The 18,934-nt window shown below is 32.8% G+C and overlaps 2 protein-coding genes across 2 annotated transcripts; one reads left to right on the forward strand and one right to left on the reverse strand.

The window, feature by feature from the left end:
- Nucleotides 1-290: 290 nt before the first annotated feature.
- Nucleotides 291-5,487, reverse strand: LOC128178782 (TM2 domain-containing protein 3-like). The gene is made up of 5 exons (XM_052846112.1): nucleotides 5,333-5,487; nucleotides 4,542-4,828; nucleotides 3,840-4,002; nucleotides 1,795-1,870; nucleotides 291-731 (listed from the first exon to the last, which is right to left on the reverse strand). Exons 1-5 carry the CDS (start codon nucleotides 5,418-5,420, stop codon nucleotides 566-568), a joined length of 780 nt encoding a protein of 259 aa, XP_052702072.1. The 5' UTR covers nucleotides 5,421-5,487; the 3' UTR covers nucleotides 291-565.
- Nucleotides 5,488-5,511: 24 nt separating this feature from the next.
- LOC128178783 (6-pyruvoyl tetrahydrobiopterin synthase-like) lies at nucleotides 5,512-18,907 on the forward strand. Its single transcript, XM_052846113.1, has 6 exons — nucleotides 5,512-5,652; nucleotides 8,095-8,174; nucleotides 14,440-14,462; nucleotides 14,673-14,729; nucleotides 16,385-16,455; nucleotides 16,850-18,907. The coding sequence occupies exons 1-6, from the start codon at nucleotides 5,588-5,590 to the stop codon at nucleotides 16,977-16,979; spliced, it is 426 nt and encodes a 141-aa protein (XP_052702073.1). The 5' UTR covers nucleotides 5,512-5,587; the 3' UTR covers nucleotides 16,980-18,907.
- The last annotated feature ends 27 nt before the right edge of the window (nucleotides 18,908-18,934 follow it).

Below are 18,934 nucleotides of genomic sequence, written 5' to 3' on the forward strand. Positions count from 1 at the left end.
GGAGGTCAATATAACGTTAGATTTTTCGCTACATTGGACTAAAAATATATTGTCCAATGAAGTATCACATTTCTCAAATTGTTCGGCAATGGCTTCAAACATATCTTTGCTCAATATCCCTCAATTTTATATGTTTGTATCAATTTGCTGCTGGATCATATAATAAAACAATTGTTGATGTTTTTTCGGGCTCGGTGAATATTGTACATCTCTGGTAGCTAAATAATCGCATTGACCTAAAAAACAGCAAGTATAATATGGAATAAAGTAGCATACACAAGAAGTCTAACTGAATTTTTATGAATTATTATTTATTTTCTATTCAAAAAGAAGGCGAAACATATTCATATGAAAAACAGAACATTAATTAGTAAGAAAAAAATTCACTGTAAATTTCGATTCAAAGCTCCTTCACATTTTTACAAAGCTATAAAGTTAAACATGCACACAATTTCTCAACTTTCATCACAAACATCCAGAGTTCAAATTCCATTTTAGGAAAAGTTTAACTGTACAATGACAAATCATGATCAAAATAGCTGCTGTTAATTAAAAGAAAAAAGCGTTAGATATAGAGAGATCCGTCCGCTGGTCCAATGTATCCCACAGCAATCAGGATAACATCAACAATGGTCCATACCCCCAACCCCCCAAAGCTGAACAATTTCCCCAGAGCTTCTTTCCACTGCCCCAGGTAGAATCGGTCCACTCCAAACCCGCCCAGTGTCACACTGTAATGGTAAAGGTGAGACATTGTGTTAAGGTGTTCCAAAGAAAATTTCACAAGAAATGGTAAAATTACCTGGATCATATGAAAGCAATTATGGAAAAAGATTATTAATAGTCTTGCAAATGTATAAAAAGTGTAGGAGAACTGAATCATTGATTAAATATAAAACATCAAAATGGTAAATTTTCCCTATTTTTGGGGCCATAATTAATAATTAAATTAATTAAAAACAAGAGGAAAGATGTCAATGTGACAGCAAACTGGATTTCCTTTTGTGTGAACAGTATACTGGTACATAATCCATTTGTCAGCTCTCAATTGATCAACACTACCTATCCAGAGATATTGGGTACTTTATATGCAAAATGCAGGGGGAAAAACTAAGTTCAACAGCCAGCATTTTTTTTTTCATAAATTAACAGAAATTAAAATCCTAGCAATTTCCCCATATTTGATATATGTGCAATTGATCTGCAAAAGAACAATTTCTTATCTTGAAAAGTGCAAGAGGAGTTATCGTTGCAATAGGGGTACCCTACTGACAATATTTTGCAAAAAAAATGACTAAGGTTAACAGTTTGTATTTATTTCATAAATTATCAGAAATCAAAACCCTAGCAACATGCACACCTCTGGTATATACCGTATACAATTGATCTGCAAAAGAACAACTTCCTAACTTGAAAACTGTATGAGGTGTTATATGTTAAATAGGGGTACCCTTTTGGCAGCCACCCACATCACCATACAATAACTGCATTTTCCCTTCGGAAAACCTGGTGGTTAAAAACATAGACCATTTTCACATCAATAAACAGGTGTTGATTAATGAACTAAGTCAGAAACTTGTAAACACAAAATTTTGATTGGCATATCTAATGTTGATCAAAAGGATGTTGAAGTGCCCATCAGTATTTTATGGCCATGTTTCTTTAATACTAACTGAATGCACTACATCTCCACTCCTCAAACCCCAGATAGATTCCACGAAAATTGTCAACATTTCTTCAAGACCTTTTTCTTTTCAAATTACATCCTTAAAGATTAAATTATAGAGCACCTACCTCAGTGCTAGTGCTGTTGACCATTTATATCCACTTGTCCAGTTACAGAACTGACTCTTTTGAAATGTCCTGCTTCCTGGTTGTGTGGAAAGAAAAAAAAAAGTAACCCCTAGTATAAATATATGTTCATGTATAAATATGCAAATCAATAACTTGTCAAACAAAATTTATGTAATTCCATGTTTCTCAATTTATAATATCTTTAAAATCATAATTTCATAACAATTTCATGATTGTAAAATGTTGCCATTTCACAGAAGATTATATCCTTATTGTTTTAACAAATGGATTTCTATATATAAATGAACCACACTATATTTTTTTATCATTTCAGTTAAATAACTCTAAGGCAAATTAAAACCAAACCAGCATTGCATTTAAATACATGTATATTGTTCTAATGATGTAAAAACAAGCCCACCAAAAATTTTATATTTTTGTCATTTAAGAAATCACCCACACAAAAGTTCATTACATGATATATCGGAAAACAAAAACTTAGTAGGACAATATTTAATTTATTTTAGGCCAGCATTTTTTTATTTTTAGGTTTACAAACAACAAAATGATAAAGTTCCCTAGGAGGAGGAAATGAAAAAAAATAAAAATCTCTTTTGACCTACAATTTTTTTACTTTTAGGTTTACGAGCCACAAAATTGTAAAGTTCTGTAGGAGAAAAAAAACCTTTTATGACATCATCTTTATTCTAATATTAATATAATGAATGACAACTTCATGATAGTGGTGTATTACTGCATCAAGTGTAGCATGTGAAAAGTATGTCATCTGTGTAACATATCTCTGAAATAGTACAATAGAATATTAGACATACAGCTTTGATAATTACATGTACATATAGCAATGTCAGGGGTGTGCAATTACAAAGTTTGGCCAGAAAGTTACTAGCCCGAGATTCAAAGTTACTAGTCAGACTATTGTCGGACATGTCAACATTTCTTTTTTTTTAAAAACCTAAATTTTATGTACATAAAGTAATAATGTTTTCTCCTGTATGATACTAGTATTTAATTATCAATATACAAAATATTTATTACTTTCACATTTTCTGCAGTTAAAAAATATTCAACTTCATTGATCTCACATTTTATTTACAAAATTGGTTTGGGTGTTTATATGTGAGAAAACTCAAACATAACATTGTGAATGTGAACAGACTCTATAAAATCACTGCAACTATATGTGTGCATGTATTTTATCCAGTTGAATTTCCATGTACAAAGTACAACTATGCAATTAATAATGTAATGGTAAATTTTAATTGAAAATAACGGAAAATGCACAAACAATAATGTGATTTTTTTTTAATTCACTTGGCAGGTCACTTTAAAATGTGTTCATGAGAATAGTTACTGTAGAAATTTATAATATCTCTAATACATCTCTCTCTCTCTCTCTCTCTCTCTCTCTCTGTAAAATAAATTTTTAAAAGCCAATGAATACATATGCCAATTCAACACAAAAAGAAAGGGAATCATTTTACAGTGATGTACATGAAAACAGCTGCACAGGTAACTATCGAAGCCATGTTCAGTGAGGTGTGACTATCTCGTCTAGCCACTGGTCAACACTGTCGGTAAAACTTCAAAGTATGGAACTTACAGCAGAGTGTTTGTAGAAGCTTCTCTGAAGAATGTAGCATGAGAAAAAGATGCGTAAGAAATTTTTAGGCCATCATGACACAAAAAGAGCAGATTTTATGCCTCTGTGATAACAATGACGATACACTTTTCCTACTAGAAAAAATTTGCTGTCGGGGAGAAAAAAAAGATCTTTTTTGTAATTTTTATTTTTTTTCTAAAAACTCAGAAAACCGAGCGGCGGGTTTGTAAACCTAAAAATAAAAAAATGCTGGCCTTAAACATTTCAATTGAATTCTGTGACTTTTAAACACTAAATCATCACTACAGTTGTAATACAGACACAAGCAAATTAAAATATACCTCCTCGGAAATGATGTAATTCCTTTATAATATGAAATGTTTTAATTCTTAGGCAAAAATATGTTAGCACTAATAATGCTTACCTAAACAGAAAACATTTTCTTTTACTTGACAAGCAGCTGTGTATCTTTTGCGTGGGGCGTCTTTGACAGCGCATGTAGCGTTTACCTTACTGCATGTGTAATTTGATTGTGGTTGCTGATAGCAGTACCTGCATTTCAAAGGTTTAGTTTGATCTCTTGAACCCTAAAAATACCATAACAATGGAATTTATTCAAATGTTACATAGTAAACATAGTTGATATTAATTCTTTATCAAACTTAATGAAATACTGGGGTTTCAATAATATTCATGGGTATCAATTTTCATGAAATTAGGGAAAATTCAATAGATACTGGTGCATAATTTTTGGCCAATGATACTTTTAATACAATATGAAATTATTTTTTGCACTTCATTGAACATTTAATTTCATGCATCAACTCAACAACAAAATCCATGAAAAATGATACTGCATATGTCAAGTTTAAATATTTACATTTGCAAATTTTTTTCCTAATATGAACCTATAGAAAAGCGAAAACGTTCAATTCTGTATGAACGTTTTCGTGACGTCACAATGATCATGATTGTCGCTTGGATTATTGTAAACATAAAATCTCTGTTATTTTAACAGTTCTGAATGAATTGTCTTATTCAAACGCAAATATAAGTAAAAAAAATCAGTCATGATACCATACAAATAATTAAATCATACATAGGTCATAGTAGATGAGTAACTTACAATACATCTTACTCCCTCCTTCACTGTGCAATTCACAGATGTGTCCTTTCCGTAGAGACAATGATAATTAAACTGGCAATCAAGACACTCTGGTCCTAGGTTGTGACAATGTGCCCCATCTGGGCACCGATAAGGAGTGGATGGGGAAGGTATAGTTGTCGATCCTACTGATGTGCTTGTCAATGTACTGTTTACTTCAGTTGTAAAGTTTTCTTGTGTTGTTGCATTAAAGTCTGGTGTTTGGGTAACAGCAGAAATTGTAGCAATATCTTCTGTACTTGTTAAACCTATTGAGAACAACAACTTGTAACATAGATACTCACATAAATCATATGTGCTTATTTCCGAACAGTCAGTAACTAAATAATAACCCTGATTCAGTAAACTTATATCCTATAAACAATATGTTTTAGTTAGTGTGTAAAGTTTAAAATAAATAAGCGAACTGTATGAAACAAGCGCCTGTTATATAAATTTTTACGACTTCCCAATAGACCTAGCTACCACATAGAATCTGTTTTACAGTATTTACATGAGTAATGATTGTATTTATAAAATTTAGAAAATAATATCATTTAAACTTTTTAATAATGATAAAGTTCATTTCACCAAAGTTTTGACCCTAGTATTAACGTATTCTATAGCAGAAAGCCCGAGAAAGCCAAAGGAGTGTACTGTCAATCAGAAACTCAATAACAAACGAGGAAATTCGAGATTCCTACTATACCTTAGGTTTAAAAATAATTCACTGGAAAATCGTATGGATTTCTTTGCGGCAAAACTGAACTTACCAGTACTTGGACTGATTGCTGTAATCAGAGAGGGAAATGATATCAACACTATTCCTATAGTCAGCTGATATTTGTTGACGATATCCATTCCGTCATTTTCTATCGTTTTTCTGACATCAATGTAAGATGCTCTCTGATTGGCTGAAAGAATGTCAGACAGGTCGGCCCAACGTCACCTCGGCCCTCGGACGTCTCGGCCAAAGGAAGAACGGTAGATCACTCTATTATCTACATTGATCTATTTGAAGAGGAAAGATGCAAGCACCTGTAGTTTACATCACAAGAATTGAGACTTTTAGTGCCTGTCATAGATTACACAGGTAAAACCACGAAGAGTTAAAGGAGTATATGATATTTTAGCATAATTTACTGATCGATTTTAATTTTTAATATTTTTATTTCACCTTATTTAGTAGATTAGTTTGTTTTCATTATTTAATGTTCCTACGCTTAGATTAATTGCTTTGTTGACTGTGAACAGGTCATGAGGAGCAGTTTTGAAATTGCAATATAGATGGAGAGAGTTACATAATAGGTAGTGTGGGGAGTGAGGGGAGTAGTGATTTATAGTCTATAGATTTATAGTCTGACCTCAGAAAAGTTCATGGGGAGTAAAGGAGGAGTAAGAGGAGAATTCAAGGTATACTTACTAAGTATATAACCGGGGTTATTAAAAAGGATGTGAGAAGTGAGATGAGAGGTGTTTTAGATTTTATTATGATAGGTTTAGATTGGATTTTAACATTACTTGCGTGCGACCAGTTCTTGGCGAGTACTATTTCTTGCCAGTACATTGTGACGTCATTTTATCAATACATAAAATTATAGACAAAAAATGACATCACAATGTACCGGCTAGAAATGGTACTCTGCAAGAACTGGTCGCACGCCAGTATATATAGTGCCTTTCATTCATTTACAAATATGTATTTTCACTATTTTTGATTGTATTGTGATTTTCTTAATATGGATTATATTTTATTCTACTCTTAGATTTTAATAAACATTTGTATCTTGTTGAATTGCGTCTATAATCAGAAGAATGAATTAATTACTACCGAAATATTATATTGAGATTTACTTTACACTACCAAACATAAGAAAAAGTGGATTAAAATTAACTTAATGGCAATGCTATAAGTACAATATATTTTTCCTTATTTTACAGTACATTTATAGGCTTGCTTCTGTGTATTAGTTATATGCACACATGTAATATGTACAGTACAACTTGTTTAGTGCAAATAAGGGTATTTTGAATTTGATAATATATTGATACTTTTGTTTGTTAGTTTCTCTGTTTGATTAATTTAGGCTCAGGCAACATTTTTTTACAATTATGATTTAACAAATTACTGTCAAATAGTATGATATACCAGGGTCAGGACATTAAATCCAGATTTAGAACATAATCCCCTAACCCCCCCCCCCCCCCCTTTGATCAAGTTTTGCTCAGAGTTTACCACAACACTGCCTGTATGTAAGGGGTGTGCCTTAGTACACAGTGTATGTATACTCTGTCCCAAGATATTTTGGATTCACGTTTGGCTTAATTGTTTAATATTTATAAATACCTCAGGATCCAAACGATGTTCATTCAAAAGTATGAAAAATTTCCAAGATTTCTCAGTCAAAACGCCCCTGCTAGCTTATCAGGTTTCAATACAATGCTAAAAAATGTGATGTCTACGGAGATTTTGCATTGCAGTAAGCCCGGATGATAACGTTGAAATATTGCGCGATGTATTCCGAGTGTATTCCGAATGGAGAAAAGATGTAAACATTCCCCATTATAAATCTCCGTAAGGAATCTGTTTTCGTTCCTGTGAATTTTTCCGAGTGAAAGATGATAATGTGTCAATGAAATTATCTTGGAAAATATCCCTTTCAACTATTTCAATTGCACTTCTTTCACAGGTAAGTGTATTTTTATTAAAAATCGTCCAAACGTGAATCCAAAATATCTTGGGACAGAGTATACCACTTCATTGTCAAGACTTCAAAGGATTCAAAACACAGCTGCAAGGATTATAACGCATACTAGGTTATATGACCACATTACACCAGTGCTAGTCAATTTAAGTTACACTGGCTCCCAATCAAGCAACGAATTCAATTCAAGCTTATCCTTCAGACTTTCGAAGCGTCATACAGAACATCGCCACTGTATATATACAAGAACTGGTCCATATCTACATGTACATTTAGCCAATTAGGTCCCTGCGCTCAGAGAGCTCCTTGTTCAGCCGCATGCGTGGACTATAGGTCGTAAGGTGACAGGCAGTTTGACAGGCAAGTGCTACATTGTGGAACAATCTTCCCCAAAATCTTAGAGGGAAATTTTATTCATTTTAAAAAATTATTGAAAACTTGATATCTGTTTACTAACTGAATTAAGGGCTTATTCAGACTATTCTTAAGTACCGGTATATATGCCTGTAAACATAATCAGTGTTATATATGTATGTAGCTTTTAATTAGTGTATTTAGGTATATTCTTTATGTTCTTAGCTCTTATGCCCATAACTTTTATATGTACAGTGCTGTAGAGTAATTTAATGTAAATTATATATCATAATGGCGCTTTATTTTGTAAATTAAATAATATATAATAACACATTATTCTCAATAATAGACCTAGTCTGGTAAAAGATGTGATTCTGATGAACTAAATGTGGTTACATCAAACAATCAATGAGTTTTAATGTTCAAAATACAGATTCATTTATTTATATAAAATATGGTGGAAATTCTTTTAATAGCTTACAACTTGATGAGCAAGAAAATAAAGCCGTCTTTGGGAAATGTAACAACCCAAATGGACATGGTCATAATTACAAAGGTACAATCATATTTCAATTTTATCAGTATTAAACAGGTCAACTAACAAACTATACTGTAATCAAATAGCGTAGAAGATACAACTGTTATTATTATACCTCAATATGATAATTTAATACTATTTTGTATACCCGGTAAATGTGTATAACAGTTTAATAAACAATTTATTGCATGATTGTGAGAGAGATATGAAGATTTATTCCCTCTGAAAAATTATTTCTAGGGAAATATGATTTTTCATGGGGGATCGATAAATCGTCATATCTACCTCACCATACTGTTACACATGGTCATTGTAATTAAACACAGTTGATTTGATTATCAATATTTGCATGCACATTACAACTGTATGTGTATGAATTTGTGTCTGTAGGTGTGTGTTGGAGGGTTGGTGGGGAGGGGGTGGTGGTGTTAATTAATGGGGGGGGAGACACAATGTTATTGAGATACCTTGGTAAATAGGTTATGGGATAACAATTTTTAGTTCACCAAGACGAAATCGGGGGTAACTTATGAAGTTTTAGTTCCAGGTCCTGTATCTAAGTTATTACTTGTCCTTTCTCCACCAAACTTGCATGGATGATGCATTTTGACCTACCTATGGACTTGAAAGACTTGGATGCTGAATCTGGGCCATGGATTTCAAATATTGGAGGAGGTTTAGGTTTTGAAGCAGGAGAAAGTTTTTGGAGCAGGTGCCCTCTGATAATTATATCTTACTTATTTCTAGTCCTAATTTCATCACATTTGCATGGATGATGCGTATTATGATACTGATGCACCTGGCAGGCTAGAATGCTGAATCTAAGCTGTAGGTTTTGGATGCTGGAATTAAGGTTTAAGGGAATTTATCCACCTTTAAGACGAAATTATCGGCTATTATTGCATTTCTAACACAATCTAGCTATAAGCTAGACCCCCAGATGACCCCCCCCCCCTTGCTTCTACTTACTTTTTAGCTCACCGAGACGAAGTCAGGGGGAGCTTATGCTATACCCTCGGCATCGGCGTCCGGACCTGGTTAAAGTTTTTGTTGCAGGTCCTGTATCTAAGCTATTACTTGTCCTATCTTCACCAAACTTGCATGGATGATGCATCTGGACCTACTTATGGACTTGAAAGACTTGGATGCTGAATCTGAGTCCTAAGTTTCAGATGCTGGAGGAGGTTAAGATTGTTGGACCAGGTTAAAGTTTTTGTTGCAGGTGCCCTTTGATAGCAATATCTAAGTTACTGCAGGTCTGTACTTCACCAAACTTGCATGGATGGTGTGTCTTATGATACTGATGCACCAGACAGGCTTGAGTGCTGAATCTGAGCTATAGGTTTCGGATGGTGGAGGAGGTTAAGGTTTTTAGAGCTGGTTAAAGTTTTTGTTGCAGGTGCCCTTTGATAGCAATATCTAAGTTACTGCAGGTCCGTACTTCACCAAACTTGCATGGATGGTGTGTCTTATGATACTGATGCACCAGGCAGGCTTGAATGCTGAATCTGAGCTATAGGTTTCGGATGCTGGACGAGGTTAAGGTTTTTAGAGCTGGTTAAAGTTTTTGTTGCAGGTGCCCTCTGATGATTATATCTTAGTTAGGCCTAAAAAAATAAATTGTGTGTTTAGGGTAACACTGATGAAAAAATTAGGTTAGGTAGGTAGGGATTTTTTTTTATTTTATCATATTTTTTTTTGTATGAATCATAAGAATGTTTCTTTGTTTCATATTTAAAAACGTAATTTTTATTGGAAATAAGATAAAATTCACAATCGGATAAAATCAGACATCTAACAGTGTTTTCCCCAGAAAATTTTTGAAGCATGGGGTGGAAGTTTGTCAGAGTAAGTGCGCGGTGCGGCATTAAAGCGCCTAACCGGCAAAATCACTGTGCGTAATAATATAACCATTTGATGAAACGTACTACATGATATGTACTATAATCGATGCATTTTCATGAAATCTACATCAACAAGTATCATTTCAATTCATAATTATATTTTCATATCTGTGTATATTTAATATACAATTTTTCTGGGTTTTTTTCTTGAAAAACTAATAACATTTTTTTTTCAAAATAAGTTTTTTAATAGTTTGGTCCTCACAAGTTTTCACAAAACACAAGAAATATAGATTCACATGGCAGTTCAACATCAGCTTCTGTCCCACTCCACTCCCACTCCTTATAGAAGAGATTTTTTTAGGGGGGTGTTGAACAAGAAATAGGCAGAACAAGTCCATACAATTACATCAAACTTGATTCAACTTATTCTGGGCAGTTAATATTTCTTGTTTAAATTGGGGGTTCATATGAAAGTTTCTGTGATATCTTGACACCAGTCCCCTTCCCCGTTTACATGTATGTACACAGTCAATCATTTTAATAGGCATACAATATACGATGTTTCTAGTCATGTGACATCGCTTCAGTGCATTTCTGCAAATAACTGTAGTTTTTTTTTCTTTATTGTGTACATTTTTTCAAGTTTCCAATATCCTTGCGGCAAATAAAGAGTTCAAGCATATCGAATCCAAGCTAACACCATCGAGTGAACATTGTGCTATTTTTAGATCTTGGAAAATCCACAACATTCGATAATGGCGGAGATGTCGAAAAAAGCACATTCTATTAAAACAAGAAGTAATCACGTCCCTATTTATGCATTAATCACCAATTAATAAACTCAGTTTAAATATATCTTAATCATAAGCTAAGTTCTTAAACCGTAAACCACGTGTGCCCCATTGCTGAGATCGATGTCGAAATTAACTGCGCTCACTGCGGGTGCAAGTGTTTTTCTGAAGTTTGAGCGGATAAACGATAACTTTATATCTACTAATTACAGTTAAGATGTGTAATAATCGGAAAAAGAATTTTGCTTTGAAATAAACATGCATAGCGGGAAGCATGGCGGCACTGTGTGATGCATAGCGGGGGATCTTCAATGGCGGTACCGCCATGCAAAATCGGCCTGGGGAAAACAGTCTAAAAATGGTAGGATCGGGCCATTTTTGTAGGTTAGGTCGGGTTACCCGAAACACACAAATTATTTTGTTAGGCCTTACTACTTGTCCTAACTTCACCAGACTTGCATGGATGGTGCGTCTTATGATACTGATGCACCAGACAGGCTTAAATGCTGAATCTGAGCCATAGGTTTCGAATGCTGAAGGAGGTTAAGGTTTTTAGAGCTGGTTAAAGTTTTTTAAACAGGTGCCCTCTGATGATTATATCATAGTTATTACTTGTCCTAACTTCACCAGACTTCCATGGATGGTGCGTCTTATGATACTGATGCACCTGACAGGTTTGAATGCTGAGTCTGAGCCATAGGTTTCAGATGCTGGATATGGTTAAGTTTTTGGAACAGGTCACATGTTTAATAGATAATAGTACTTTTTCAAACTTGCATAGTTGATTAAACTGTAGTATGAATGAATCACAGAGGAAGGTTCAGATGCAGAGCTTGATCTCCATTATCAAGGATGCTAAAAAATAAATCTTAGTTATTACAGGTCCTAACTTCACCAAACTTGAATGGATGGTGTATCTTATGATACAGATGCACATGACAGGCATGGATGTTGAATCTGAGCCAAAGGTTGCAGATGCTGGAGCAGGTTAAGGTTTTAATTGCTAGTGCCCTCTGATGATTATATCTTAGTTATTACTTGTCCTACCTTCACCAAACTTGCATGGAGATGCGTCTTATGTATACTGATGCACCTGACAGGCTTGAATGCTGAATCTGAGCCATAGGTTTCTGATGCTGGATGAGGTTTAGTTTTTTTGGAACATGTCACATGTTTTATAGATGATAGCTTGCATAGTTGATTTAACTATATTATAAATGAAACGCAGAAGTTGCTTCAGATGCAGAGCCTGATCTCCATTATCAAGGATGCTAAAGAAATCTCCTACCTCACTCAAACCTGCCCGATAGATAGATGTGTTTGTTGATAAATGATATATTAACATGATTCCTATGATATAGTATTGTATGGTATGAAACAATATTGTTTAATATGATACAATATAATATCATATGTAATATTATAAAAAGTTATATGATACGATATGATATTGTAAAAGAATTTTTGATATTTTATGTTATGATATTGTATCATGATATCGTTATGTATAGTATTGTATATTATGATACAATATTGTATAATATTATATTGTATTATTAATTTATTATTTAATCACATGATACTATTACATAAGATATTGCAAAATATAATATTGTATCCTATGATACTATATTGTAGTTTCTATAATATTGTATCATACGATTTTGTATAATATGATATTAGTTTCTGTAATATAGAATTATATCACATGAAATTGTATAATATGATACTGTTATATTATAAAATATCGTATCATACGATATTGTATAATATGATATTGGTTTATAATATGATTTATTATCACATCTGATTCACATGAAATGTTTATTGTATGATATTATACAATATAACATCATATGTTTCAATGTTATGATGTATTATGTAATATGATATTGTAATATAATACTATATTGTTTATTATATTATAATATTGTATTGTTTGATCAAATACAATAACGTTTAACACAATACAATGTCATATCATACGTTAACAATATCATATCTCATCATTGTTTATTATGGTATTTTATTGTATTATATGATATATGTTGTAAATATGATAGGATGCAATATTTCATTTTAAATTATTGTATTGATTAACATATGAACATATGATTATCATACAATTTTTTAACAGATGATATACGATATTGTGTCAAAACAGAATCCATGAATATCCAAGATCATAAAGTTTGATTTTCATTTAATATGATAAAGGTGGTCTCATAAAGGTGAAGTCTCATTAGGATGATGTCTCGTCTCGGTGAGCTTTGTAATCTGTGATTACCTATGTTTTTTATTCCTTTTACTTCAATATTTGGAGACAACCTTGAACATGTTTTATATTATATAAATAGTACATGTTTGGGAGGGTAACAGTTGAAATTAACACCCCGAGAAAACCATTGTCAACCGACGCGAAGCGGAGGTTGACAATGGTTTTCGAGGGGTGTCAATTTCAACTTTTATCCTCCCAAACAGGCACTATTTATTTTTTTATACTGTACTGAATGTCTTAATTTTAGAAAAATAATTTTTACTGCTTTTGTATAGAAATGATGTGAATTCTACGGCGAACAGTACGCGCATAATTTACGCGCATGTAACAATTCGTTGTGTTACCCGTTGCCAAGTGTGTTGCTAACACTGAGGGTAATAGAAAGGATTATCAACTGCGTCTAAACCAATCAGATTTCAGTATTTAACATGAAAGTATAATAAAATACATTACTGCATCACATGCCATAGTACATTATATGATATAATACCATGTAGTATCAAATTATATTGTATCATGTGGTACAATATTATATAAATAGTGCCTGTTTGGGAGGGTAACAGTTGAAATTGACACTCCGAGAAAACCATTGTCAACCGACGCGAAGCGGAGGTTGACAATGGTTTTCGAGGGGTGTCAATTTCAACTGTTATCCTCCCAAACAGGCACTATTTATTTTGTTATACTGAATGTCTGAATTTTAAAGGAAACACATGCTTTTAGATAGGAATAACGTGAATTCTAAGGCGAACTGTACGCGAATGATTTTTGCGCATCTAACAATTCGTAATGTTGCCCGTTGCTAAGTGCGTAACTAAGGCTGAGGGTAATAGAACAGATTATGAACTGCGTCTAAACCAATCAGATTTCAGTATTTAACATGAAAGTATAACTGTTTTATATGTTACTATATATTGTATCATTGATATTATGTTATCAATGAAATGTATATAGATAGATAATGATTACACAATACAGTGTCATATCGTATGTTACAATATCAAATTGTATCATTTATGATAATTAATTACAGTATTATTTTGTATCATATGATTTTCGTTTATAATAGCATAGAATGTAATATCATATTTCTTTTTATTGTGTTGATAGACATTGTATCTTTCAATACCATATGAAACGAACAATATGATTATCATACAATCTTTTAACATGATATATACTATATTGTGTCAAAAGAGTATCCATGAAATATCCAATTATGATTAACCAGGATTTTTATATAAAATGATAAAGGTGGTCTCATAATGGTGATGCTTCATAAAGGTGTTGTCTCATCTCGGTTAGCTTTGTAATCTCTGACCACCTATATTTGTCTTTTGATGTGATATATTTGTTATATATTTCAGTTGAAGTCACTTTGAAAGGACCTGTAAGTAATAATTAATTGAGTTCACTCAGTATTAAGTTTAAATTCCAACTAGGTATATATACTGCTTTGTTAACAAAAATCATGAAATTTCCCCTTCTCTTTGCTTGTCTATTTAGTTCTTGTGGATCCATTATAGAATATTCCTTTTAAATTATTAATTAGTTCTTGTGGATATAGAATTTTCTATTTAAATGATTAATTATTTTTCAGGTTGATCCTGTCACTGGAATGGTTATGAATATTGTGGACTTGAAGGTTTTCATGCAGGTGATTTACATATGTAAACTTAGTTATTTAGAGTTTATGTACCAGTACAATAAATATTTTAAAGTCACAAGATCGAGTCACTCAGGTGACTTATTGCTATCTAGGTTTAGTTTTCTGCTTGCCATGCAGCGTAGTGATTGTTTTGACTGTCAAAAGTGGCATACACAGACATGTACAGCAAAACTCGTTTATAACGAATTTCAAGGGACCATAGAAAAAACTTCGTTATAGCCGTAATTCGCTATACGTTTACAACGAAGTCGTAAAATATATTATAGCGAATTCGTTATAAGATAATTAGGGTTTTTCCGGCTTACAGTTTTCTAAACTATCGTAAATTATAAAATTAGTATTTCCGCCATTTACAAAAAATGTCAATATAACCATTTCATTTCAATTTTTAAAAAAATTCCGTATACTATTTGAATTTGAGTATTTTTTATAGGCATCTTAAAATTGCATGTTTCTTCAATGAAATTTGAAATAGAAAAAATTCGTTATAAAAATTAAAAATACGTTAACATTTTGCCAGCGGGGGTCTTAAAATTACTTCGTTATAGCCGTAAATTCGTTATAGCCGTGTTCGTTATATACATCAATTTTCTATAGGTTTATATAAGAAATTTGCCGGGACATGAATAATAATTCGCTATAGCCGTAAATTCGCTATATCCGTGTTTGTTATATTCGAGTTTTGCTGTACCTGGATGGGAGAAAAAATGATGGACCAGACAGCAATTCAAACTCAGTCTCCCTGGGTTCTCGTTTAAGGTGCTCTACACTAAGCTATGTGCTGCTGGTATTTGAACCATGCAGTCTTACTGCCACACTCCTCACAATTTAAAATTATCTTTGATATCAAATTTTCCCCTGACAGGAGCTAACCTTGTCAGTTCCAGAGGTTGGCACAGCACTAAATGTAACATGTTGGAAGAAAGACCAGGATAGACTCTATTCATGCGACCAAACTTCCGTTTTTCTGAATGTTCTTGTCAAATATTATGCTCTACACTGAGCTTTCTATATAGTCACAGTATTTGACACCTGTTACAGTGACTGTTCTGGCCATCACACGTCATTAAGCAAAAATGTTGCAATTTGATTTTTTCTCCTGCTGTCTTTAGCTTCTTTTGAGGATATGCTTTTCTTCACACTTTTCATATTAATAGTACAGTGACTTTGTCTTGGCTGCTGGCAGTGTTGTGATACTTGCTCAGAATTTAGATCATAATTCTTTGAATGGAATTAAAATTTTGAAAACTTCAGAATGCCAGATCATTTATTTTTTTCTTGATCCATTATCATGTACGTATACAGTAATACACGGTTATAGCGAACACGCTTATAATGAAATGACGCTTATAGCGAAGTGAATTTCATTCCCCAAGACTTTATTTCATGTTGTAAACTTGGCAGATATAACGAATTACGCTTATAACGAAGTTGAATCGCCCGTCCCTGGGACTTCGGTTTAAGCGTGTTTTACTGTATTAACTTACTTGCCATTTTTGAATCCAGTCTACTGGATTGTATTTTACTTGGGTGACTGCTAATTCAAGGCAGTACATGGGCGTCTTGTATCTTCTCAAGATGTAGATTCGGGAATAAGACAATTTTGGAGAATTTACATGTATGTATGATTATTCATTCTTCAGAAAGCTATAATGGAGACACTGGACCACAGGAATATAGACAAAGATGTACCATACTTCAAAGATAAAGTGAGGTGTGTATGTTCATGATCTTTTGTGCAATCCTTACATGAACAGAATACAGTATTTGTGTGTATTTTTGATTCTGAATTTACATTTCTATTATATTATTATGTGACAAGTATGTCCTAACCTATTTAACAGAATACTGAAGATTTCTTTTTACATGTACCTACTTATAATTTATTCTGCAACTTTGATGTTTCATATTAAATTAATTGTGAGGAATGCAGGGCCAATTAAACCCTTAATACATGTATTATAATTTCATTAAGTTTACAGTTATCGGGGGGGGGGGATGCAACATTTACACAAATATTAGTTCCTCGCCTTGAAATGAAGACTTAAGTTGGCAGCTAGTGTATTGTTTTTTTATAATTCACTCAAAAATGAATATATTTTTCACAGCACAACAGAAAACCTTGCTGTATTTATCTGGAATGAGCTGCAAAAACACCTCCCTGCAAACTTGTTGTTTGAGGTCAAAATTCATGAAACAGAAAAGAATGTAGTTTACTATCGTGGAGATTTTCAATGATGTCTCTTCTTTACTAGCTGTCATTATTGTTTCAACCATTCAACTTATTATGTGTGAATATGTACCGGTGTACTTACTGATACTTCAACTTTTATATTATTTAGTACATGTGTGTGTATATCAAATATGTTCCAGTAAAGAGTATAGATCACCCAGAGGACAAGATTCAGGTCTGGGACAGAGGGAGCTACATGTAGCTATGTAATATTTGATTGTGTGACTCTCTAAAAATACTGTCAATTCATATGTACATGCACTTGTAGTACCAAATAAGGGCATTACTAGTCATCTTTCAATTGGCATATAAAACATTGATTCATCAAACACATGTATCATTAGATTTCCTAAATTAAGAATCTCAAATGTTTTTTCTCGGCACCCATCGAGTTTGAGATACATGTATTTAGCCGCTTGACTGTATTTTCATATATATATATTAAGCTGTAGACATACCATGAGAACAAGCAAAGAACTTTTACATCATTTATATAATTGTGTGTAGATTGTGATTTTTGTAAACAACTTTTTATGTGTACATACATTTCCATTGTATTTATGGGTTTATGTTTACTCATTTGATGAAATCTGCAAAGCTTTGCATGTATTTGTACATTGTTAATGCATATTGTGCAATACTGGTAATCCAGATCCTGGTTACCAGGATTTAGAAACTGAAAATCTCAATTCCTACTTCATTAATCCTTTTGTTCCCATGTATACTCGATCCCTTCATTGATAGGAAAACTCCTAAGTTAATGATCTTAATCAATGATCTGATTTGTAAGAGTCCAGTGGAACTTAACTGATCATTAGCTCGGGTGATGAGGCGGATGCAATCTAATTCTATTTTATCCGTCAATCATGCAACCATCCAGTTAATTGTGACTAAAAAAACCTTAAAAGTTTCAAGATCAGAGACAATGTACATTTATAGCTTAAATTTCATCTCTTTTGTATGTTTGTTATTTTTTTGTCTAACTTACATTTGTTGAATTGTATTCATTTTTGTTATTTTTTGTCTTACTTACATCGTTAAATTGTATTCATTTTTTACCTTTCTTTTTACATGAGCTTTATTTTAAAAAAAAACTAGCATAATATCTGTATTTGTATTGCAATATAACATTTACCGAGGTTCCTCAAGACCTAATGACTTACCGATACATTCTGTAAACCAACTTTTATTAGCCTATGATAAATTGTTGCGTATTAACGAATATTTCTTGCTGCAAACCGGTCCTTGCTGTATGGTTGTTATAACAACGCAGGTCTGGATAAGGCTTTGTCGCGAACCAGTTTATTGGAAGTTAACTGCAAAATTACATGTGTAATTTCTGCTTGTTCCCCTACCTTATTGTGATCGACATACATATATTATCAAAATATTATATAAATGTTGATCCTCATGTATTATTATAGCTCTATACTGTAGAATCATCATTGTTCATGGGGGACAAACATTTGTGGCTTTCTTCAGTATTAACCCTAGGCCACAAATTTACATCCCTACGAACCTATATATACACAATCATTTGTTTAATATTTATTATAGTTATCCTGATTACACTACCAAAGAAATAACGTCCTCATGAACCAGGAAATATTTGGCTACCCACGAGCTTTGACCCCCATGAATAAAAATGATTCCACAGTGATTCACAAATAATATACTTATTATTCAAATACATGACTATAGTTACAAAGGCGTTGGAACTTTTTTTGCAAAGTTAGACCTAACCATTAGGCACATAGCACCATAGAGGGTTCAGCTTCCCCCCTTTACCTTGCAAAGATTGAAATATTGACATGTTGGAGTCATATGTATACTAAAGGATTTTCATGATTTTGGGAATTACGGGTTTTTTCTGTTTGTCAAGGATTCTGAGGATTAATCTTTATCATACAGTATTAAAAGTTTTCAAAATTATTGTATGACTTTTTGGTTTTTTTTTAAT

The sequence above is a fragment of the Crassostrea angulata genome, chromosome 3 (assembly GCF_025612915.1).
Source record: "Crassostrea angulata isolate pt1a10 chromosome 3, ASM2561291v2, whole genome shotgun sequence".
Lineage (NCBI taxonomy): Eukaryota > Metazoa > Mollusca > Bivalvia > Ostreida > Ostreidae > Magallana > Magallana angulata.